The sequence below is a fragment of the Nanorana parkeri genome, unplaced genomic scaffold, assembly GCF_000935625.1.
Source record: "Nanorana parkeri isolate BGI_ZX_2015 unplaced genomic scaffold, ASM93562v1 scaffold1163, whole genome shotgun sequence".
NCBI lineage: Eukaryota > Metazoa > Chordata > Amphibia > Anura > Dicroglossidae > Nanorana > Nanorana parkeri.
Genome location: NW_017307431.1, coordinates 486,216 through 511,295, shown reverse-complemented (window position 1 = coordinate 511,295; position 25,080 = coordinate 486,216). Strand labels below are relative to the sequence as shown.

The 25,080-nt window shown below is 42.4% G+C and overlaps 1 protein-coding gene and 1 long non-coding RNA gene across 2 annotated transcripts; both read right to left on the bottom strand.

Moving 5' to 3' along the window:
- Window positions 1-3,366: 3,366 nt before the first annotated feature.
- LOC108796744 (ran-binding protein 3-like) lies at window positions 3,367-19,136 on the bottom strand. Its single transcript, XM_018568255.1, has 9 exons — window positions 19,098-19,136; window positions 18,913-19,008; window positions 17,356-17,439; window positions 14,476-14,575; window positions 12,005-12,129; window positions 10,962-11,082; window positions 7,554-7,696; window positions 5,769-5,964; window positions 3,367-3,841 (listed from the first exon to the last, which is right to left on the bottom strand). Exons 1-9 carry the CDS (start codon window positions 19,134-19,136, stop codon window positions 3,798-3,800), a joined length of 948 nt encoding a protein of 315 aa, XP_018423757.1. The 3' UTR covers window positions 3,367-3,797.
- Window positions 19,137-20,042: 906 nt separating this feature from the next.
- On the bottom strand, window positions 20,043-24,244 carry LOC108796748. The gene is made up of 4 exons (XR_001941829.1): window positions 24,207-24,244; window positions 23,520-23,588; window positions 22,366-22,437; window positions 20,043-20,122 (listed from the first exon to the last, which is right to left on the bottom strand). It is a non-coding gene; the product is annotated as an uncharacterized LOC108796748 (long non-coding RNA).
- Window positions 24,245-25,080: the final 836 nt, after the last annotated feature.

Genomic DNA, 25,080 nt, shown 5'->3' with positions numbered 1-25,080 from the left:
CCCGACCAAGTGACGAGGGAGCATGGAGCCGGTTTCCCAACAGGTTCCCGACCAAGTGACGAGGGAGCATGGAGCCGGTTTCCCAACAGGTTCCCGACCAAGTGACGAGGGAGCATGGAGACGGTTTCCCGACAGCTTTCCGACCAAGTGACGAGGGAGCATGGAGCCGACTTCCCGGCCAATCAGGAAGCCGGGCGGCGAGTCATTACCCGCCCCCAGCTTCCTGATTGGCCAGAAAGCCAACTCCATGCTTGGAGCATGGAGTTGGCTTCCCGGCCGTTCAGGAAGCCGGGTGGCAAGTCATTACATGCTTTCTTAATGGGTTCTCCCGTTTCGGTATAGGCGAGTACCGGAAAAAAAAATACCGGACTCATACTGGATACTGAAGAATCGGTATCGGTGCATCCCTATTGAAAAATGTCCTGGACAGGAAGGGAGGTTAACACCCTGGTCTTCAAGTGGTTAAACCCCAGCTAACACCACAAGGGTGCCGGATGCCTATTTCTTTCATTGTACCTATAGAGTGAACATAAAAGTGCAGACCTGGATAAGAAGTGCGCCAGGATCTGCTGTCAGAGGATATTTGCTTCTTTTTATCTCTTATGAAACAAATGTGTACTTTCAGTCCGGTGGTTTCAGCAACTGGCAGAGCCAACACATGTTGCAATAGCTCTTCCCTTTCTGTGTGGGATTTGCGGTCTCCTCCCTAGTGAGCAGAGAGAAAAACATCTCAATTCCATTTCCGCATATAATGAAAACACCAAAGAATAGAAAATTCGGGTGTTGTTTTTGTACAAAGAACCGTTGAGATTATTAAATATAACCAGTAAAAACTAGTATAGCACCCTGTAGGCAGTGAGTGCTATTAAAGTTAGTGTTATCAGATTGCATGCAGTCTGATGCTGATTTGTAGTCCATTTGTGATCATTTGGTTTCCTCTAATCAATCTGTCATCGTTTGCATCTGACCCAGCCAATCACTGTTAAGGTGGCCATACACTCTACAACCATCGCAAGACTTTAGTCTTGCGATGGTTGTAAAGGGATTAAAAAAACGTACGATCTGTTTCTATTTTATTTATTTATTTTATTAAATGTAATTTTTTACTTTACTTTTAGGGGCTTCGGGGAAATATTGGGGATCTAAACAGACCCCTATTTCCCTTTTAAAATAGAAAGAGATTGAGAACACCTCAGAGTCCTCAATGTCTTTTTCTGCAGCCCCTGTTATCAATGAACAGGAATCCTCTATACTGAGTGTTCCTGATTATTCATAACATGAGGACAGAGTATATTTACTATATCCACAATCATGAATGAACAGGAAGTGATGTAGCTGTTATGTCCTCAATTATGTGCAAACACTCAGCGATCACTGATCCCTGACTGCTTGTACCCGCTCTCCATCCTGACACGCTGTCACAGGAGGCTGAGCGAGCGGTGCGGGGAGGAGAGCTCGATCTGACAGCTGACTCCCCCCGCACCGCCAGCTGTCTCTGCCCCCACACACCGCTCTCCTCTGATCTGTGACAGGAGGCTGAGCGGTGCGGGGAGGAGAGACGCCGGCCGCTCACAACGCTCGGCTGCCTTTGACAGTTTCTCTCCTCCCCGCTGGGACACAGAGCAGCGACCAGTGGGGAGGAGGTGGGGATACACCGCTATATTGTAAGAAAAATGGCAGTTTAGGCATTTTGCCAAAAGTGCCATTTTTGGCCGATATATCGGCGAATCCCTAATTCATTTTAATGTTTTTTTCCTAAAAATATCGATTTGATAAACATTTATTTATAAACCCCAGCCCCAGGTCCTTCTGTTATGGGGCTGGAGGACGTAATCAACTACAAGCATAGTGTCATCATCACACTTGTGCTGCATTAAAAATCTACTGCCATGGCAGATGGGACTTGTAGTCTTTTTCATTCACAGATCCTGTGACTGGATCCTTGAAGGAATGACATGGCTGTGCACGGGGAGTAAATGTATACAGAAGTCTGCAGAGAGAGGAACCCCATGTAATGGGGAAAGGGTGGGGGGCAGTTTGACAGTGGGTGGCCGGGGAAGGTGTCCATGTTTTCATGTTACACACGTGTTTAGGGTGGAACATGAAATATGATCAGAAAAAGGTACACATAGGCTTTACGCTCACCTTACACATTACAATCTGACCATTGCAATCTGCGCAATCAACTTTGGATTTACCAAAGCTATGTAATATAAAAGGACCTACCTAAGCTATACAATCAATAGCCAATCAGACGGCCCGTACTACAGAGAACATGGCAGATCTAAACGGAGATTATACAGTCAGATTGCAACATGTATAGTAAGCTTTAGAGCAGGGGTAGGCAACTCCAGCCCTCCAGCTGTTGTGGAACTATAAGACACGTAAGGCATTGCTAGACCGACAGTTACAGGCATGATTGCCTGAGCCAGGTTGGGATTTGTAGTTAAAGCACGGTTAGAGGGCCAAAGTTGCTTTAGAGTGTAACAAACAAAAAAAAAACCCCAAAAAAGATACTCTTCATCTGCTTGTGTCCATCTACCTTTACAGGGCAAATTGAGCTGCAGTTGAATGGGGCCCCCAAAAATTATTGTTGCACAGGGGCCCTTTGGCGATTATGTCTGCTACTGAAGACAGCCGTCACTGAAGACAACTGTCACTGAATTGTTGCTATGAAAATCACTCGTCCAGGTCAAGTGGCCCATTGCTCATTAATCATTGAGCAGCACTTGGATGGGGGACCCAAAAATTGTTCTTGCACAGGGGCCCTTTGGCGACTATGTCTGCCACTGAAGACAACAGTCACTGAAGACAACTGTCAATAAACTTGTTGCCATGAAAAACACACCCGTCCAGGTCAAGCGGCTCATTGCTCAGTAATCCACCTTTGCAAATCCTTCCAATTATTAGTAATCCGCCTTCGCAAATCCTTCCAAGAGAACGAAGAAGGGAGCCCGCGTCGCATCATCAGAAATGAAAACTTTCAAATGACATGTAAACAGAATAAGTGTTTATAAACGTGCCAAGCAAACCCTGTCAAATAGATCTTCTAAATTTGAATATATATTACACTACCATAAAACAACCTTTAATAAAATATAAATATATAGATATGTATATATATGTATATATAGACTGAAAATTTTAAATACACAATAGATTACATGCATTTTACAAATTAGCAGAAAAAAAGTTGCCCCGAAAGTCTCAGCCACCGTGACCAGAACATGATTGAACATTGTAAAGGCATACAACGTCTTACAATAAGAATATGGCAATGCATATACAAAGTAAGCTTGATCATTGCCATCAATATGATGCACAATACTTTTTGACCAAGTAATACCCTTTTTCTTTTTTTTGGAGGGGGATTTACACCCATACACACTTTGACTTGCTGCTATGATGCATGATCAAGGAGCTCCAAATGAATGAAGATTAAATAGCAAGGGAGGGGGGGAGGGGGATAAGAGGATACTGGGAATGTTTGTCTCAAGATCCTTTGGCTATATATTAAGGTGCACTCAGTTATCATTCTTGAGGTATACATATATACGTTAAAGTGTCCCAATAATTTATCTCGTCAAATTAGTCTTTAGTCGATACTGAATTCCCAGTATACAAGTCTATCTGTCTGCGATTTCAGCAGTCCTTGTACGTGTAGTACTGTTCAATAGATCGTGATTTTCCCGACAGAATTCTCTTTCGCTCTCAGATTCCAGTTTGATGTTGGCGTTCTTGCCGATGATGTTGTACTACGACGCGCGACTCTGAGAGGTTGGAACGGAAAGCAAATGTCAGGAGTACAGGACGGGCCGCTGACGGATCAACTGGAGATGATCTGCAAAGGAAGGATGGCTTTAAAATGACACAATACCAATATAAAACCCAAAGCAAAGCATAGATGACGGGAAGACAAGAGACCAAGTGATCCACTCAGCCTGCCTAACATTTGTCAGATGATAGACCTATGTTTACTCCAAGCACATTTGAATTCACCTCGAGGCCACTTTACAACAGAGAACAGAGAGCAGATATTGCCATATGTTAAACACCAAATATTAGTCCATGCCACGCACTGAAAGTTACGGCACATTCATAAACTGTAGACATGCTGTGGAGCCTGCAGGCTGACATTAAATTCTCTCAATGACCAAATCATCCACGGAGTCTGTCTATTTAACAATTCTGTCTGTGGGTAAGACCTACATTTATACAAGCACGTTTACATTCACCTAGGGGCAAATTTATATTGGAGAGAGGATATTGTCATATGCTCTGTGCTAAATGCCATATTAGTCCATACTACGGACTGCAATTTTCATCCCATTTATAAAATGTAGGCCGTGCTGCGGAGCCTGCAGGCTGACATTAAGTTCTCTGAATGACCAAATGATCCACGAAGTCTGCGTTTTTAAATATTCTGTCTGTTTCTGACCTACATTTATACATATTTATACATATACATTAGGCATTTTTAAATTCACCTAGGGGCAGATTTATAACAGTGTGGATATCATCGTATGCCCTTTGCTAAACACCATTTATAAAATGTAGGCTGTGCTGTGGAGCTTGAGGGTTGACATGGAGTCCTCTCTTCAGAAAACAAAAACAAGGGGCGCCTTCCCTAGTGTAGATACATTTTTATTATACAAATGGCAAAAAGTGGAATGATACTCACAAAAGAGTAGATAACATTGAGTCTTCAAATCAAAGGTCGACCCTCGGTCTTAGGTTTTGAAGGGGGCGTGGCCCCGGGAACGCGTTAACCCAGGCATACTGTGCTGTCACATAGGAAGCACCATTTGTGCGGCTCTCTCATGCTGTATCTTGCTTTTTCCCAAGACTGAGGATCAACCTTTGATTTGGAGGCTCAATGTTATCTACTCTTTTGTGAGTATCATTCCACTTTTTGCCATTTGTATAATAAAAATGTATCTACACTAGGGAAGGTGCCCCTTGTTTTTGTTTTCTCATCAGATATTACAGTCTCCCTGACTGATGTGGGGCAGCGACCTGCATATATATTTCTTCAGTGGAGTGGTCATCTCTGGCGCTATTGGTTATTATATACTTCATACTTGAAGGAGAGGCAGCCACCTGACTGACAGGCCATATATGCCTTCAGTCCTTTAGACCTCTCAACCTGTAAACCCTTCAATCTTTTGATAGCCCACTCACATACATTGTAATAGCACTAAGCACATTTATAAAGCAAATTGCCGCGCTTTATAGATGTGCCATTTTTATAGGCAGCTGTATGGATATAGTAAGGCCATACTTCTGCTTATACAACCTTCTTGGTGGTATTCCCGAGTGTGGCTCGGGGTTAATTTTCTGTAACATAAGATGTAACCGCGAGCCACACTCGGAAATACACAGCGCGTCTCTTACCATGTCCCTTGAGCCGCACTGTGTCTTCCGGCCGATGCCGGCATCCGTTTTCCGGGTTCCATCCCTTGCGAGCGTTCGCGTCGCAGGGGGGCGGAACCGGCAGGAGAGTCCCCTTACTCACTACCTCTGCTGGTAGTACTGGATATTAAATAAAATACAATCTGATTATACAATCTCCTTTAGAATCACCAACCAATGTGTAATGTGGAGGCCACTACACCTACACAAACAGTCCACTCAACATATTACCCCCCTGCTAGGTAGCTGTTGGGAAATTTGAAGGAGAATTGTGCATTCAGATTGTAACATGGCGATCTTAAGCACAAGGCTTTGGTGACAGTTCATCAAGTTAGCACATCTCATGCGCATCATACCAGACATCTTGCTAGGGTAGAGCATCATTTCATCATCCTCCTCGTCCTCAGAGTCACTATTGAGAAGCTGGGGATGTAAGCAGTTCTCTTCCTCGGTGTTGGGTGTTTTCTGCTCCTGCTGGGCCCGGAAGTTTTTCATTGCGACGAGCCGATGATGGATTGCAGCATAAAGGCGTCCGGCATCTTTCACACTTGCCTGAAAAACAGAGAGTCAAGAAAAACCGATGAGTGACTGTGTTGCTAGACAATCAGGGTTAATGTGTAAATTCATGCCTTGGTTGGCTAGTGGGCAGGATTGAGGGCTATTGCCAGGAAAATCAACATTGTGCGGCCAAAATGACTTTAGGATTACAATGTAACTTTAGTACTTGTTCCCTGGCCCAGAACAAAGATTTCTTATTAGCAAGTCAGATTAAAGTCTGAACCCCAACTTTAAATAGTTGTACCAGATCACTGCCTCAGAAAAGTATTGGTTTAGAATGTGAACGGATGTCTAAGGAGGTGTTGGAGCTTTGAAGTCAATAAATACACATCCATTAAACTCAGCCAATATTAAAAAGTCTGCATCCAAAAGAACCCTAAACCAAAGAGTTGATCTGGCGGAAGGCAATCAACTCTTATAAAGCATGATCCAATTTGCTTCACCAGGGAAAGAATCCCTTCCTGATCCCTTAAAGTGACATTAAAGGCAAAAATGTTTTTTCGATTGCTAGCAGTAGATAGATGCAAAAATATGCGAGGGGTTAATATTCCTTTAAAGCGGACCTTTATCTATAGCTTTAAAATAACAACAAAGATACCTTTAGAAATGTTTAGTGATGACAATCTACACACATACGTCTAGATAATTGCCGGCTTTGTATTCTTTGCACACCTTCTCTTTTCTTCCCCAGTCTTCTGACAGTGGCCATGTTTACTAAGGGAAGATTACTAGCTCTCCTATTACTTCCTGGATTACTGGCACATGTGACTAGACATGTGACCATGCACATCATCTCAGGGGAGAAAAATGCCTTTCCCTGACATCTCATGAGAATACAGATGAGATTTCCCAGCAATTTTCTGCTGATGACAAGGCAATCCCAGTGTGCAATGCTTTGGCAAACTGAAGTCATTTTGCACTTACACTTGCAGAGCGTTCACTTCCTGCTTTGAAAGTATTTCACAATCACAGCATTTTACAACTGACATGTTATTATTAATCATCATACATAGAGGGATGCATCAGTAGAATCTGATTTTTGAGTGTAAGAGTCCACTTTAAGGCCAATCTTTGGATCAAAGATTGGCCTTAATAAAGGCTTTGTCAGACATATGGTTACAGTGTCTGCCTGGAGCTGGAACCTGTGGTAGGTTGGTGCCAAATGTAGACATCCAACTCATGGTAGACACTTGATCATACTCCTAAAGCAGAAAAGGCCCTGAATTAAATGCCTTCATAGCTAAAAGATTCAGACTGCGGATTCACTACACTCCTCACTAATCCCCACAACTGGAATTACCATGATAGCCAGGTGACTAGAATTTTTAGGAGACGTCAGCAATGGCAGCCCTCATATTGTCTCAGCACAGTTCTCCTGCCACAGAACAGTGAAGTGTCAGCTTTGGGTGAACGGACCCTTTCAAGTGGAAAGTTAAAACATTTTTCTGGGAAGGAAGATCCTCTGGAAGGAAGATGCCTTTCTTGGAGATACCCGCTATGCCTTTGTTGTGTGACATGCTTTACATCAAATATAGTAACTTGTGCTTCATATTCTTGTATTTGGCGTATAGAGGAGCTCTCACCTGGACAAGGAATATTTTGATGCTGTTGTCACGGAGGTCAGTGGCCATGATTTGCAGACTCCTTCTGCCCGCCCTCTCCAGCTTCATCTCATGAAAGATTTTACTGTTCAGGATCAGCTTTAGATTGCCATGATTTCTCATCACTGAAATAAAACAACATACATGGCTCTGCTTAGTCTTCAAGTCTTCAGAGTTTGGTGCTTGTGACATTTAATATGTAAATTGAACCTGCTACCTATACTTCAAAATAGAACTCCAGCCAGAAGTGGTTTTTAGAAGCTCTGTTGGGTTTCTACTCTGAATAATTTCTGTTTCTGTAAAGACATATCTCCAATAGACATGAATGTCCCATCACACTCCTGATCCACATACAACCCTGTATGTGTGATGAGATGACAGCGAATTGGCCTCATACAACAGAAGAAAGGGGAGAAGTGACCAACACACCAGTGTCCACTTTATTAATGCAGGGTAGGGAAAGGTTACATCCTCCATGTCAGCTTTTCTGTTAGAGGAATGCAAAAGCCAGCACACATGGCTTCTCCGAAATTCTCTTTATTAGAATTCCATCTTGCATCAAAGTAACAATAAAGCGTTTCAGCCTACACAGCCTAATTTATACCCGTCTCATTCTGATGGTGAAACTAGAAAATGTATTACAAAAAAAAATTAAATTAAAAAAAGCAATGCCAAAACTGTTGGTTTTAATCTTGCGCTACTGCTACAAGGGTTTTTTTGTTTTTCTTTAAATTATCTGGGTGACAGGGTCTCTTTAAACGAAGCAGAGACAGCATATTCAACATAGGGAAAGGAGGAGAAGATCTGTAAAGGGCTAAAATTCTACAATATGATTCTGCAACGTGTAAGTTGGGATTGTAAAAATAGGATTTAAAGTAAATCTCTCAATAAAACTTTTTTTTCGTTTTTAGTTTAGGATAAAGTGGTGAAAGGTTAGATTTTTTTTGTCAAGTTTTTATTGATGACTGCATTAAAATTGGGGAGATTTACATTTATCTTCCAATGGTGACAATTGTTACCAGGGACAGCTGCCTCAGAGAGGAATTCCCCGCAGATTTTCTCTAGCTTCCTGTTGTATCTCTAGTACACTGATAGAAAAATAAACTGACAGGTTTTAATCCTCCCTTAGGGCCTGTTCACACCACTTCCAGTGCATTCCAGCACGTTTAGCTGCTGGAACACAGTGGATCGCATTTGATGGCATATCAATGACTGCGTTCTGGTCCAGTGCAGTCGCAAAAAACAGTACAAACACTATTTTTCCAATTGCATTGGACCAGAATGCAGACATTGATGTGCCACACGTTCTGGTGCAGGCAATCGCACTGCAGGCGGGGGGGACAACCCATGGCTGCGGTGCCATTTACTGCACCGTTATGCCCCCTCCAATGCCAGAACACAGGGAGGATATTCTAATGCGCTCCAACAGCTAACTGTGCCGGAACGCACTGGAAGTGGTGTGAACAGGCCGTTACTCTCTCTACAAAAAAAAATATTGGCCACACACACTTGTGCTCCAATTTAGAAATCTTCCACCCAGAAGAATTTCCTATTCTCTTCAGTGCCGCCTAGTGGCAGTAATAGTGAGTGCATGGCATTCGCCAAGCTATACACTGGCTGGAAGATTTATCAATCAGCCCCTATAATCTATAAAACTTGGGGAACCCAGGCCCAATCTTTAATACAGGGCCAGCTTTATGGCTTGCAAACCTTTTTCTTTTTTTACTTCTCGTCTTTGGGACATGTTTTAGAGAAGGCAAATTTGTCAACACAGCATTTGATTAGGAATCGCCTACATGCTGCGCCTTGCATTGTACAGAAAAATGCATGAAACAGAACGGACCATTGACGCTGATAACAAGCTGTGCCGGACACCACTAACCAGCCAACTAAAGCAAGTAGTCATTTTCTCCCAATTAATGTGCTCTAGAAGGACGCCAGGTGCTGGGAGGGGAAATATGGAATGTGCAAACAATTGATAAGAGATCAAGGAAGGAGAAGATGGAGATATTGACCCAGGAACATGTGAGGCTGAGGAGCATGGTATCCGCTGGAGTGGAAAAAGCCTGAGCATTCACTCGTTTGGAAACATGAAAATGACCTTTCCCCTATTTTCTGAGCTGGAGAGCTCCATGAATAAAGAGAACCGAGAGGAAGTGATAATAAGAAGCAGAAGCATAAGGCCATCACTGAATGTCTCTGCAGACACCATGTCTACTTGTAGGAAGAATATCTGCCGACAGCTAATACCTAAAGGCATCCCAAGGCTCAAACCTATCGCTGTCCATTACAAACTGCATTCATTTTAGTATAAAACTCACCTCCCTCAGTTTTCAGGCAAGACCCCCAGAACGGCAACAATGCACATTGCTGCATTCAAAATGTAACCTCATCAACTGCTAGGCTGCTGCAGATGGAAAGTGTAGAGAAGCATGGGGTTAAAGCGACTCTTTATCAACTGCTGCTGAAACCGCACAAAGTGTAAAACACACTTCAAAATTAAACAAAGATCTGAATTGTTAAGTTTTGCAGCAGCAAAGAAAATGTATAGGGCCCATAATGTTGCATAATAGGTTGTCTAACAGGCAAACCTTTTTTTTGTTTGTTTTGGTTAGAGTAGGGAAGAGTTAAAACTTCTGTCAGCTTTTTCCCCACAGGGGAGATTTCCCCTAACTTCCTGTTTTGATGATTAGAGTCACTAAAACATCAAGTGATGGAATCTACTAAATGGGGATGCAGACAAATACAAACCTGGCAAAGGTTCCAGCCCTTTATTGTTATGTGTGTGCATGTTCACAACATATTGTGCGAGTCCCATCCCACTCCTGACCGTAAATATACTAAAGTGGTGGGTGCTGGAGTGACACAATGCAGTGTTTGCAGACAATAAAGATCATAAAAAGTCCCCGGAACTCCAATAGTGATCATGTAAACATGCGTCAATAAAAGACGTTCTTGCATCACCATTGGAGTGCCGGCGACTCTTCCGGATATTCATGTTGAGAAGATGACCCTTTACTTAATGGGAGTTGAGAAGGAGGCACACGAACCAGCCAGCATACAACACTCTCTAGCTGCAGCAGCCTTGGAATTGATCCTGAGGTTACACTTAAGCTCCCCAAACATGGTACAATCTGACCATACAATCTTTGTGCAATCTACCTTAGACTTACCAAAACTATTAAATATGAGGATCTACCTAAACTATCTAATCAACCTGGAAGGCTCTTGCACTACACAGTTGTTGGCAGCTCTAAAGGAGATGGTGCAGACAGATTGTATAGTGTGGGGTGAGTTTTTAGACTGACATGTTCTCACCCTTCCCTCATTACAGAAAGCTTAAAAACCCAAAACTTTTGGCTGAAATGACACTTTATATCTTCTGCTTACCTATGCGAGATAGGAATGGTCCATTTTCACTGGAAGCGGTGTCATTGAGCCTAAGGTAGCCCCTTCCCCTTTCTGTCCACACTTGGTTTTCTTTGGTAAACACAAAGAGCTTGCAGCTAATCTATGGGAAGAAAAAGGTCACATTGAGTTATAAAGTAGGCTCCAATTGATGATGATTATTCATATTAGGGATGCACAGATACTGATACTAGTATCGGTGCCGATATCGAGTATTTGGGGCGTGTACTCGTACTCGGCCAAATGCTCAGATACCTTCCCTGATACCAGAACTTTCAGTCAGAGGAACATTTCCTCCGACCGGCAGTGCCGTAGGGGAACATGGAGCCAGGTTCCCGTGCGATCAGTAAGCTGGGCTGCGAGTAATGACCCGCCTCCCTGATTGGCCAGGAAGACGGTTTCCCGGCCAACCGGCATCAAGCTAGCCGAACAGCTGGCTCCATGCTGATTGGCTGGGAAGCAGGTCATTACTCGCTGCCTGACTTCCTGATTGGCCGGGAAGCCGATATCCCGCCCAAATCACAATCAAGCCGGCCAAACATGGAGCCGGCTTCCCAGGCCATTACCTACAGCTCAGCTTCCCGATTGCCCAGGAAGCCGGCTCCATGCCAGCGGAAAGCACCGGTATCGGTACTCGGTATTGGCAAGTCCCGAAAACAAAATATCAGTACTCGATACCGAAAAATCGGTATCGGTGCATCCCTAATTTCTATATATAAAATACTAGGAGGTATTAGTATTATTAAAAGACAGGAGATTCTGGAGTTGGGACTTCAGCAGTGGTATATTTCAGTGCAGGAAGGTTGGTCTTTGGCACAGTGGAATGCAAATATGGGGTAATAATGCATGAGAGTTTAGTGATAGGATCACAGGGGTTGGTTAGGATTACAGGGAGGACTAGTGTAAAGGGTACAGAGGAGAGGTTGGTGGTAAGATTTTTTGTATGCAACTTTTGTAGGTGAAAGTGAATATAAAGATTGAAAACTGAGCACTTGCTGAGCGGCCTGAGCAATACACTCACCCACCTGTAGCACATTGCGCTCCGACTCTTCTCCTGTGACAACCTCCACTTGGTTCAGTTCATACTTCATTCTTGGCCTGGAGGTGTATGCTGCAGCTGATTCTTCAAGGCTCCTATGAAGTTTGTGCTCTAGGAAAAAAAAAAAGAATAAATGTAGCCCCAGACGTTGCCGTCATTGGTATTACATGTCCTAGTGAAGGCCGTCATTGCTTGGATATCAAAAGCACTGCCAATGCAGAGGCAGAGCAGTGAGAAGTTTTCTTTCCAAATAGCACCAGAAGGAAGGCAACCCCCAACCCCGGATGGTAACTCTTAGCTGTGACAGGTAACTACCATCATGACAGGTCCCCTTTAAAAAAAATAATTGTGGAATGCCGCAAACACCTTGCGACAGCTACTGCTCAGATTAAGTGGTATCGGATGTCTCTTCATCGGGCATTTCTGGCTTAAACTCTGCTATTGCCTCCTATGCTCAAAAGAACAGCGCGTTTTAAAGCTATAGAAAAAGTATTTCCCATTAATTCATTTCTGTTCTGTGAGCTCACAGACCTGTAACTTGTAGAATTACATATTATTGGCTTTAATGAGATAATGTCACCTTACCAATTCAGAGCAAAGGGATAGTGTCTTTGCAAATGCCCCATAATGCCAGCACTCCTTACAGATCAGCCTAAGGGCCTTTGTCGCTGTCTCTTGTGTTGATGGCATTAGTTTGATATTAGTTTGAGACAATTCTGAGATCATTCAGAACTTATTGACAGGTGCATTTGGCCTGTAGATGACCTCCTTCCGACTTGCATTTGGCCTGCTTTGAGGGAGTTTTGCATCCCCATAGACTTGTACAGGAATACAAAACCTACTTGAAGTGAACAAAAGCGTGTGGACACTGGCCCCAACAGTTCCTAAGGGCTGTACTGATGGCATAACTATAAAATAACAATACTTCTGGTGCCACATGGCTGGGCAACACAGTGGGCCTTGAGACAAAACAAGATAGTATAACCGTAGAGGCGAGAAGAGACTAAAAATAAAAAAAAACTTCCAACCGAATCAGTGTGTACATATTAAAGCCTTCTTCGAACATAAGGTATTCACGTCTCATTCTATAACACGTCCCAAAAAATAATAGTAGTCCCCATTTCAGGATAGTGGCCGAAACTACTTATTTTTGGGAGATATTGTGGAATGAGACATGCCAATACCTACTGTTCAACTGAATAGTGCGTAACACAGTAAAGCCTTCATAGAACAGTAGGTATTGGCAAGTCTCATTCCATCATACATCCCAAAAATAAGAAGTTTCGGCCACTGTCCTGAAAAAAGGAATAATGTTATTTTTTGGGACATATTATAGAATGAGACATGTTAATACTTTCTGTTCTAGGAAGGCTTTACTGTGCTACACACTATCCAGTTGGAGGACCTATTGATTGCTTGTCTAAGAGCTTGTCTAAGTTTGACTAGCATTCTGTGGCAAGAGATCAGTATACACAGAGAAAGCCGAAGAGGGCGATTGAAATTTGTCATCCGATTTGATTTTTCCAGTTGTTTCTGTAAGGCCTGGTTCACACCTGGGCATACGGAATATGCGTGTTTTTACCGCGATTTGCGGTAAATGAAACGCGCAACAAACAAGCGTTTCCGAGGGCTATTTGGCTATATCCTAATGGATAGGAACGCGCTGTAAAACGCCCAGGTGTGAACCCGGCCTAACTCTTCCCTTCAGCTCCTTAGAACATCTGTGCAAGCCATATCTCTAGTACAACAAATATACTCAAAAAGAGATACAAGATGTTCAATGGCCAAGTTCTTTGTTGCATTTCTCCACAGCCTGACACTTTTCTAAGGCCTTGTTCACACCAAGCGCGGAGCAGATCCAGACCAGAGCAGGTGCAGACCGGATCAAAACTGCGTCCAATGTATTCCTATGGTATTTTGACCTCCAGTTCACATCGCAGCGTGCGGATCCAGACCAAATCCAGAGCAGGTGAAAAAACTGCGGCAGGCCCTATTTTACCTGCTCTGGAATGCATCAGAAACGCATCTTAAACGCAAAAACGCATCAAAAACGCATGCAAGTGCCTGAAAGCCCATGTTAAACTTTAAAAAAAAACAAAACATTTTTTTTAACCAAAACCGGCCCTAAACGCATTAAAAATGCATCCAAAACGCGGCACAACCCACTGCACTGCGTGTGCAGAAACCTGACCGGATCCGGTCTGCATTTGGTGTGAACAAGGCCTAAGGCTGGCCATACACTGGTCAAATTTGTCCGTGTCCTGCTGAAACGTCCTATCAGAACCAACAATAGTGGATGTGGCAACAGAATGAGAAAAAACTAAGCGTATGGCCAGCTTTAGGCATCAGACAATTACTGGCGCCCTCAAGAATGATTCCCTTGCAGATATTTTCCTGAACGTTCCCATAAGCATGGCTAATAACAAAGTACTAATATATACAGAAAGCACATCTTACTCTGATAAGGCCAGTTTCTGTTATATGATAATCTAGTTGACGTGGATTCCCGCCTGCACGGCAGCACGCTAGTCTGAAATGGTGTCGGCCTCTTGGGACTCTGAAAATAGAATGGATAGGTTATCTTACACTTCGCTATTAATAAATGTATGCGCTTTGTAGATAGTTCCCAGTTTTTTTTTTAAATTTCTGTTGCATAATTTCAGTGCACAATCATTGCAAAAAAACAACTTCATGACAGTGCAAAATAAAAATCACAATGTTCTAAGTGCAGTGTTCCAAGGTGACCAATCAGATTTCATCTATTTCTTTTGAAAGCTAAAATTGACTCATGACTGCTGTAAATATCCAGTCCTTTGGGAGCTCATTTCTGCAAATGACTTGTCCCCACTCTCTCCCTCATATAGGGTTATAATGTTATCCTAACCCACCAGAAACTATGATCCTTGACTTGGGAGTCATATTACTTACAGTGCATAGCATCACCAACTCTCCTGACCAAACCCGGGACCCATAACACAACCCGAGAAGATCAATACTTTGTTTGCCTGAATCACTGCTCTTCTCTAATTCCAAACTTATGCAGCCTGGCAACTGAGCAGTGTGGGGCACTTATTAAAATGTATGAACTTGTGGCTGTCAAACCGATGAGGTCTGACTAGTAGCCTTTGCCGTTTTCTTTCTTTACTGTGTGGAAGAGACTAGCTGGTTCTTGTTTCTGTGGCATATAAAGGAGGACTACAAGCCCTTACTAACAGTATTAAGTGAGACCAATAAAATTAGCAGGCTGAGCTGTAAATGGCAGCTCTCCGTCTATGCAGACCTGCTGCACACAGAGACGTGTCCTTCTGAATGGTAAAAGGATTCCACGCACTTGGAGGAGGTGTCCTTCTACATACCGATCACTACATCTGTAAAAAATAAGTCTTAAACTGGACTTGGCAACTGGACTTGCTGTATTTTTCTTGAAGACGTTTCCCTGGTCATCCAACCAGCTTTCTCAATTCAGAATGACTTGTACAAACATTCTCTGGGAATACATTTTTGTACAAGTCATTCCGAATTGAAAAAGCTGGTTGGATGACCAGGGAAACGTCTTTAAGAACAATACAGCAAGTCCAGTTGCCTTAAGACTTATTTTTTACAGATATACCATGACCGGGATGAATGAGAACCTTCACAGACAAACTGATCACTACAGATTAATGTTTTTTGTTCTACTTCTAATTGCCTTTTGCCGTACAGGACTAAACATCCATTAAAAGATAAAACATTTTGAATATATGTATTTCAAATATGTTTTCATATTTTACCCTACAGATTTTCTTAAAATGACTGTAAATTGAGGAATTAAATCTTAAAAATGCATTCAAGTACCTTAACTATTAACAACATTTGTGTATCACTTGGCTGTAGATCCTCAAATTATCTCTGAATTGGTGCTGACACTGTCCTTCCTTCTGGAGGGGGGCTACTTTTGTTCCTCATGGTCCGTGTGTGTGTTTCGTAAAGTAGTCCCCGCTCCAAGCTCCCTCCTGTGATGGACTACAATCTCACGTTTAGTTTACTAATTTGTATTGGGATTGTAGTCCATCATGGGAGTGAGCTTGGAGCGGCTGCTACTTTACAACACACACAGGGACCATGGGGAACAAAAGTAGCCCCCCTCCAGAAGGAAGGACAGTGTCAGCTCCAATTCAGAGATGATTTGAGGATCTACAGCTGAGGGATACACAAATAAGATACATTTTTGTTCATAGTTAAGGTAATTGAATGCATTTTTAAGATTTAACTCCTGTGTTTAGGGTTACTTTAAAGTGAACCTTTAGCCAGACTGTAGATATTGATAGAGATATATATGTTTTAATAAGCATGAAATGAGCTTTAAAATAAGCCTTCACTGAGCTATGTAGCTGCTGGCACTGTGGAGCAATTCATCCTCCAAATTCACAAAACAGCAGTGCTGAAGACCTCAGCTCAGAGGAAGCACAGTTCACCCTGCTTCCCATTCCCAGAGTTCCTATACTGTGCTTACTTTTGAGATTAAAAGACTGAATGGCTGCTGTGTCATTGCAGGGAAAGGGGGTGGAGGAATACAAAACACAAAAATTCCCCAGCCTCAACCTGCCAGCCAGCCTGCAACCAAACAAGTAGCCCTGTCAACAGTATGCGTTAAAATCAGAGGTTTAGTTGCACAAACTTTTGGCCAAAAATATGTAGAAGCCACACGGCCGCGCCAAGGCACCTCTGCAAAGTGTGGTCCTAACTCTATGTATCCGAGTCTCCAAGTGTGAGCATATTAATGAAGTTGATAAATTACATGCAGGTGTACCTGGAGGTAGCCAACTCCTCCTAATAAAAGGTGCAGGGACGCACTGGAGGCCCAGCAACCAAAAATGCACGCTGGGACTCCAATGGTGCCTTGGCGCGGCAGTGTGGCTTCTACATATTTTTGGCCAAAAGTTTGTGCAACTAAACCTCTGATTTTAACGCATACTGTTGACAGGGCTACTTGTTTGGTTGCAGGCTGGCAGGTTGAGGCTGGGGAATTTTTGTGTTTTGTATTGTTGTAAGCCTTCCCATTGTGCGCCCTGCTATAAAGGTTGGTTATAGATTCATGCATGTACCATTTTTTCTAGTTCTAAAGGGGGTGGAGGAGCTGAGGAGAGGACAATGCTTCTGCTCTGGATGCTTTGTGAGGTGTTTGATGCTTCTGCTCTGGACTTTGAAGATGAATTGCTTCACAGTGCCTGCAGAAGTCGCCGAGGGCCGATTTAAAGCCAATTTACTGCAGTGTATGAATCTAGAATAAGGAACTACTTGTCTCGGATTTCCCAGGAAGCTACTTAAAAGTCCAAGACTCTCATGCCAGCTACTTACCACGACTCTGTTTTCCATGTTCTCACCAAAGACAAAATCTGCTGTATATTTATGTGGCATCTGATCAAAAGGCTGCATCCTACATATGGAACAAGAAGAAGATTGTCAGCAGTTAGTGGCACAAACACAAATACACAAACAATGGACATGCTTAAAATGTAAATGGCATTATTTGATAAATAAACACCCTGGCAGCACAGGTCCTCTTCTTTGCCAAATCATCACAGGTTATGCTAAAAGGGACATGTAAAGTTGGAAATATAGGACTTGTCATTACCGATTTGATTTAAATGTGTAGGTACCAGAGCAGTTATCTTCATCATCATGCCTTCACTACCTGGAAAGTCACATTCCTGGAAGAAGCATGCATCCAGTCTGAAAGGTCTTAACTTCCATCCCACATGTTTGTTCCAGGTCAGTGACAGTGAAAGCCAGGATCAGAATGAGCGCCCTGGAGTACCTTTAGAGGTCAGCAATGGCAGCTGTGTGCTAAATTTTTAGACTAGTAGATCCCCTGTAATTAAACTAAATAAAGATTTAACATTTATGTTGCTGATAGATATAAGTGAGCCCAGACTAAGAAAAGAGAATGCATTATGGCACACAGGGATTGGTTCTGCCAGAAAGCCTCTAAGATTTGACAGATCATTCTCTCTTCCCTGGTGTTATAAGTGACTAACAGACATCTCCCCATTGGTTATTTTTAGGGGTTACATCTGCTTTCCTATGGTCAGCTTAACACTGAGTAGAAGTGTGGACTCCAGACACCAGCAACTGTAAGATTGGGAGGTTCTTGGTGTTGGTTATGTTTTTAGATGAAGCACTGAGCACTTCAAGATGGTTGTATACAGGAATACAACATCAAACAGGAAACATATAGATCATAGACAAAAGCATGCATATAGAAAACCAGCATAGACCAGACGTGCACCACAGCGCCATCTAGTGCACAAAAGACAATATTACATCAGCATAAGCCGTTATATTTCCAACACTTGGCTCATTTCCTGTATCCGATAAAAGATTTGTCCTCAGCAGTATGTTTAAAGCCCAACTTTAGAGAACATGGTGGGGCAGCAGTTAGAATCTCTGTCTGAGATTATTGGTATTATAATTGGTGTCTTTACTGGGCAGATTCACGCTCACTTCCTATCCTGGTGGGTAGAAAGACAACAACAACAGCACATTTATTCAGTAAAAAAAAAAAAATATTTATTGGAGTTGGGCTATAAATGATCTCTCACTTTGAGCACCCTATGCAGGTAGGAAAAACAAACAAACAGCAGTACTAAAATAATGGTGACAGCATCAGAAATGTCACCAGCACACCAATGGATGATGCCTAAAATAAAGCGTTGTTTATTCACGCATATCGTCACATCAAAAATGCAACGTTTCGGGGCACGCAGGGTCCTCCATCAGGCTTACCATGACATCGTCATGGTAAGCCTGATGAAGGGGACCCAGCATGGCCCCTTACACAGCATTAGTTTAAGGCACAGTCAATAAACCTGGAACCCCCGGCTACTAGAACAGCTTTTATATTCTGTCGGCTCACCTCGTTTCCATCCCCAGGATGCAGGGGGATCCACGCGCAGACTTTGGCTGTCCTGCATTATTCACCAGAGCATTACTTTTTCCTTCCAGGATCTGCTGAAAACAAAAATAGAAGAAAAAATTAGATGAACAAATAGGAATACCGATAGTAACATGATGGAAAAAAACTTGTAAATAAGCCTCACGAGCCAGCTCAAAAGCTTCCAGGAGGCATGTACAAGCATTGCTCCATCAACGCATAGAAACAATTGAGCTGCATATGTGCTCTGTGATGACTATGTAGCGGCGGCAGACAGCGGCTGGGAATTAAGGGCTGAACTGGCCATCAGCCATATTGGAAAAGGGACGCTGCCAAAAGAGAGAAGCCTAGCTAAAGCCACATGAAATGTCCGTAGAGCCCTCATATCGGCCACTAGTAAGCCCTTTAGGATCCAAAATGCCTTCACCTAGACCTGGCACCTAGGGGCACTTCAATAGCGAAGGATTTATCTCCAACGTGAAGTCCTTTGCTCCAGGAGATATTGAACCTGGGCAGGGATAGCAGTAGGGAGCAGAAATAAAATATCCTTATAATATAAATAAAACCTGAAAAGAAAAAAAAACAGCATAGAAGGTGTCCTGGAGCAAGGACAAAAGGGAACATATCAGGCAGTCTTAGTCTCAGTTTTATGCGCTATGAAAGTGGGCCTATTGGGGTCAAGAGGGCGGAGCTGACCTGTAGTATGCGGACATGAGGATGTCAGGAAAAATAAAATATTGAATTATCTGCTACAAGATGGCTAGCATTGGCTGCTACTACTCTCGAATTCTTTCATCTGCAATTCTTAAAGATCATAACAAGAATGGGAGTTTTTCAGACGGTTCTCACCAATAGAATTCCCAAGCAATAATGAGAAAAAAAAGGGCTTGGTGGTTCTAACTCTGTAGTATCCACTAAACATGTAAATATCAGTTTTGGGTAGCCTGACCCTTTCATTTTTATTAACTTTCAGTAGAACAAGATTGGGGCTCTTCTTGGTAATTACAGGCAACATTTTTCCTCCTTTCTATCATGCTGCAAATTGCCAACACCCAATCTATAAGTGCAGAGATATAGAAGCTACCTTCTCTTCAGTCCTGGTTTGCGCACCATCAGCGTCCGGAGATACAGTTACTTGAGGAGCCTGCAGCGTTGCTGGTTTTATTACCGTCCACATATGCAAACTTTCTTCTGCAACAAAAAAGGTTTTATTTATAAATCAAGTGAAATGATTTCATAGATCTAAGAGTAGAAAACAAAAATAATGTGTAGCCTACATGCAAAAGGTGCCTGGGGTTTTGGATTTCTATAATGGCCCATCACAACAAGGTGTTCTTATTGCAAACATGGTTTGTGATGATCGGGTTGTTTCTGTCGAAAGTGAACGTAAATGGGAAATCTCCTGTGAACTTGGCACAGTTGAAAGGAAAGGATCAAAATAGCGCACATGCATGCAACTACTACAACAGGTCTTGGTGTTCTAACTCATCATTCAAGAGTGGGTATATCTCTTCCTGCCCTTTGATCTTGGTATGATCTGCCAGACTATAGGCAATGCCAAGCTACACAAGGTCTGGATGAAGAAAGCAATGGTGTACAGCACCAAACATCAATAAGAATTCCAGTTTCAGCAGCTCAATGCTACTGTTCTGTAGTGACGCCTATGTCAGCGGTTCATACCATGGAGGAAATTAAAATATCTGCATTGACAAGCCAGCCAAAACTCAGCTGCTGTTCATAGTGCAGGTCATGGCTGTGAAGGGCAACAGAAATACTATTTTTTTTTCACTTCGGTCCTTTTATTTTCAGATTTGTAGACCCAAATCATAAGACACAGGCTTGCGAACACTTGTTTCATTAGTTTAGCTATTCTTAGCAACAATTGTAGTATTTCTTAAATCTGCAATCTACAAAATAATTGCTAATCCTTTCAGTGATTGTTTCAAAATTTTAGCAATCTGTTGTGTTCACTATATAAAAGGCACAGGTGTTATCTTGGAGGAAATCCGATCTCTCAGCATTTGTAAAAAACAAAAATCACATTTTAGCTTTAGTAAATTTAACTGAATTTTATCTTGCACTATTTGATAAGTGTAATAGTGCACAGTGCCAGCTGAAATAGCCGAATGGAAGGAAAGGCCCAGGTGCTGCTACTTGCAGAGCTAGAACCATTTAGAATACTTTATTGAACCCTTTGGATAGTAAAAGCTGAAGAGCAAAGACTGTAGATGCGCCCATGCCATCTGGTGTGAGAGAAGGTAGGATCTCTCTCCACACCACCTTGTATACTACCAAATGACCAGGTTTCTTTACCTCTTTGTACACCCTTTGTTGGCGTATTTACCAAAAAAAAAAAGAGTTATATTCATGCCCTAGAGGAGATATCCATGACTGTGTGGTGGACCCCTCTTGCTGGCCTGGGTCCCGTCCCCCTGGTTTTAACAGGCACCTTGGCTCTTATTCGGCACATACATTGTATCAAATACTCCTGAGGAATCGGAGTAATTTCTGTGAAATGCATAGAATGTATTTCATCCAAATATATCCGGTTTATCTATAAAGTGTGATGCCCACTCAAAGAATGGGTTGATGTTGATTACAATATGTTCTAGGGTGACATGAATACGTGTATTGGAGCCACAACCATCATTTCATGTTATTACATGTTTTTTATTTGAGTATTTGAATGTTGTATACATAAAATAAAGGAGTTATTTTTACATAAAAATACAATGGGGGGAATTTATCAAAACTGAAGCAGACAAAATCTGGAGCAGATTTGCACTGCAATTGCTCCAGATTTTGTCTACTACAGTTTTGATAAATTCCACTCATTATGTTTCAGTTTGGGTACCTTAAAAGTACATTATTTGTATGAATGAATTGTAGATTGCATGTTATATGAGCAAATGGTCTCAAATAACAGGATCACTAAGGGAACACTTACCTACTGCCATGGTGTCGCTCCATCACAGTCCTTTCCATTGTTTCAACCAATGAGGGGACGACATCATAGGTAAGTGATCTCTTTATTGAACTTTTTGGTTGCAAATTGCTGCCAGAAAACAATATCACTATTGTAGCATGTCTGGGTACCCACAGATACATGAAGGTGGTCAGATGTGCAGGTCGACTGTTCTCCAGTACATCATACAGCAGATCACTCCATAAATAAATGTTTGGCTGGGATAAGCATGGCTTATGTTAGGGTCACAAGCAGTTGCTTATCTCAGGGTGGGGAAACAAGCTCTGGACTGTTTTTTTCTCTTTCTTTTAACATATTCTACAATGTTCCTGTATAGTTAGCTGGAGGTCATCTACCTTATCTCCCTTTTATATGACTGTCATGCAACCTGCCCAACCTTAATGTCATAGCTGTAATCAGGCAAAACAAAACCAGGACAGGGTCACTGGGGGGGATATATCACACTCACCTGAGTCTCTATTGTTCCTCTGTGTTCTCTCTTGCAGGAGAGTGGAAGGCATGAACACATTGTTTGTCAGTGCTGTAAGAAAATATATGAGGAAAGTTACTACAAACATTTTTTTTCCTAAAAAAAGCAACAACTGTACTATGTTTCATAAAAGAAAACCTTAAATACAGTATACAAAATCAGGAATTTGATTTTTAGGTTGTTTGCCCCATGTGATGTATATAGGGTTACCACCTTTTCTTCAAGCGAAACCCGAACACTCTATCGACATGCAGACTTTTTTGGGGAGAAGTGGGTTTCTGCTGCCATGAAACCCGGACACAGCATTCAAAACCCGGACTGTTTGGGTGAATCCTGGACAGGTGGCAACCCTAGATGTATACAACAGGCCTACCACTTTGCAGGTGCAAAATAAGTTTTGGGTTTTCACATGCTTTTAGGCTATGTTGATGAGGTAGAGAAATGTAAAGCAAGGACCAGAGGTGGAGTCTGGTTGGTTGCAATAAGCAACATAGTTTGTTTTATAATGTTTAGTTTTTATCTGCCTTTACCGGCTCACAGACAGCAGTATGGCCATGGTGCCCACAACTGCAAGTGGGTCCAATGCCTACGTTACACTAATGAGTAGTCTTCCTTATAGGCAATAATTAGGGGTTTGGTGAACATCCACTTAACAGAAAATATTCCCTTCAGTTGAGGATCCTTCGCGGAATTGTTAATTATGAAACCAGCATTTTCCTTTTCTACACTGGCCCAGGAGTTCCCTCAAGCACCAGTAATGATCACTGGTTGGATCCAGCATTTCATGGTTGCAAATGATTTTCAAAAAGACCAAAATATTAACCACCAAATCTCACATATACTGTCAGCTTAGGCCGCCCACCACTAAAGTGCCTTCAGCTCTCAGCCAGACGTACAACAAAAGGTGAATATTAGATTAAAGAAATTGTTCTTTGGTACCGGTCTGAACCATTTTTGTTTGCTTTCATTGTTTGCAAATGAAGAAAGAAAGTTGTAATTATCTGACATCTGTCCATCCCACTGGCAATGTGAAAAGATAGGAAGTGGTGAACAGTGACAGGTTAATAGAATTGTGTGTCTATATTTCCCCTGGGCCCTTTTTTGATTCAGGTAATAAAAACGCTCTGTGCTACCTGGCTGTTTTGGAGGGAAGGTGGTCAGAAGGCTGAAGGAAGAGGAGCGGACTCTTTTCTCTTTGTGACCTGCAAAACAGTGTAAAACACACATTAGAAAGGCAGCGCAATGCAAAAAACATATGGAGTGTTCAGTGCATATTCCACTTTCTGCAAAAAAATTTTTTTTTAAATGTACCCCTATCGCAGAAAGAGAAAATGAGCATTATTTTTTTGCAACAAAGCCTGCAAAGCATTGCAAGCACGATCAGTGGTTAGTGGGTGCAATGGTCTGGTTCCTGCAGCATCTTCCTCTGGCCCCTGGTCTGTATTGAGGTACAGACCCATGCTGTTAAAGATGTCACTGGAACAGAAGGCAAGGAGGAATCTTCTAAACGAGGACAACCAGAGCCATCCCTATGTAGGCCCAGCACTGCCAGCACACACACCGCCCTCCCCCTCCCTTCGGCAGCGAGAAATGTAGGGATGCCCCTGAGGACAACTGTTCCGGAGCTAATCAAGAGGACATTTCCCAACACTTCCTATTGTGTTTCTGGTGCAGGAAGTGAAGGGAAATCTCCCCAATGAAACAGAAAACAGCAAAGTAAAAAATATATACAAATTATGGATTCATTATTGAAGAAAAAAAAAAAGTTTGAGTTTAATGCCACTTTAACATATTTAAAAAAAAAAAAGAAAATCTCCTACCAGCTTCACTGGATGGCCTGAAAGTAAATGAAGATGACCTCAGTCTCTTTTCCTCATACACACAGAGGCCTGCAAAAAAAGAAAAATACATCAACATCAATAATACAGTAACATTTGTGAAATTTTGCCAAGACAAAAGTTGTGAAAAGAGGTCTCCATATTAGGGCATCACTAAAGGCCACACTGGAAACATTCACCCCTCATACAAAATCCTTCTGCAAACCAGTCAGGCCTTTATTTGGCACACATTACAGTATTGGTTTATGTTAAAAAATCTGAGGGTTTAATGTCACTTTAAGTTTCCTGAATACATTTGTAAGATTTAACTCCTGAGTTTAGCATTACTTTGATGTAAACATGCTCTATGCATAGGGGGCAAAATGATAGGTTTGCTTTTTAGAAGCTGGCCCTATGTACTTTCCATGCCCTCCCCAGATCCACTCCTACAGCCAAGAGAAATCCCAGGTACTTCCAGGTATTGACAAGACAAGACAAGACATTACCCCTGCCTCGCCTCTGATACAGCGCTTGATGCCAGAGTAGCCAATCACCAGGTCTGAAAGCTGTCAGATGGGAGCCTGCATAGAGGATCTGAGACTTTGATGCACTTTATCAGTGAAAAGGGGCAACCGGGGAGTCCGAAGACGTGTAGGCCACTGACCATGCAATATGTGCAAAGTTCGAGATTCCTTTTAATTACAGTGAACACACTTTTTAAGCATATTTGCAGTTTTAAGCTAAACAGACGCTCATACAGCAGAAAAAAAGGACCAGAAAAAGGGATGTGAAGGAAAGTCAATGGCGCCCTGTTCTGCACAGAATTAAATAGGAACACACTGCCAGTAAACAGGGATATGCTGGGGGAGGGGTAATA

Excerpts from the sequence above, each read along its gene's own strand:
- LOC108796744 (XM_018568255.1), bottom strand. The coding sequence starts at position 19,136 with ATGCTTGTACATGCCTCCTGGAAGCTTTTGAGCTGGCTC. Across the intron at positions 19,009-19,097 it reads GGAAGCTTTTGAGCTGGCTC|CAGATCCTGGAAGGAAAAAG; the intron begins GTGAGGCTTATT and ends TTTTGTTTTCAG. Across the intron at positions 12,130-14,475 it reads CAGAAACTGGCCTTATCAGA|AGCACAAACTTCATAGGAGC; the intron begins GTAAGATGTGCT and ends TTTTTTTCCTAG.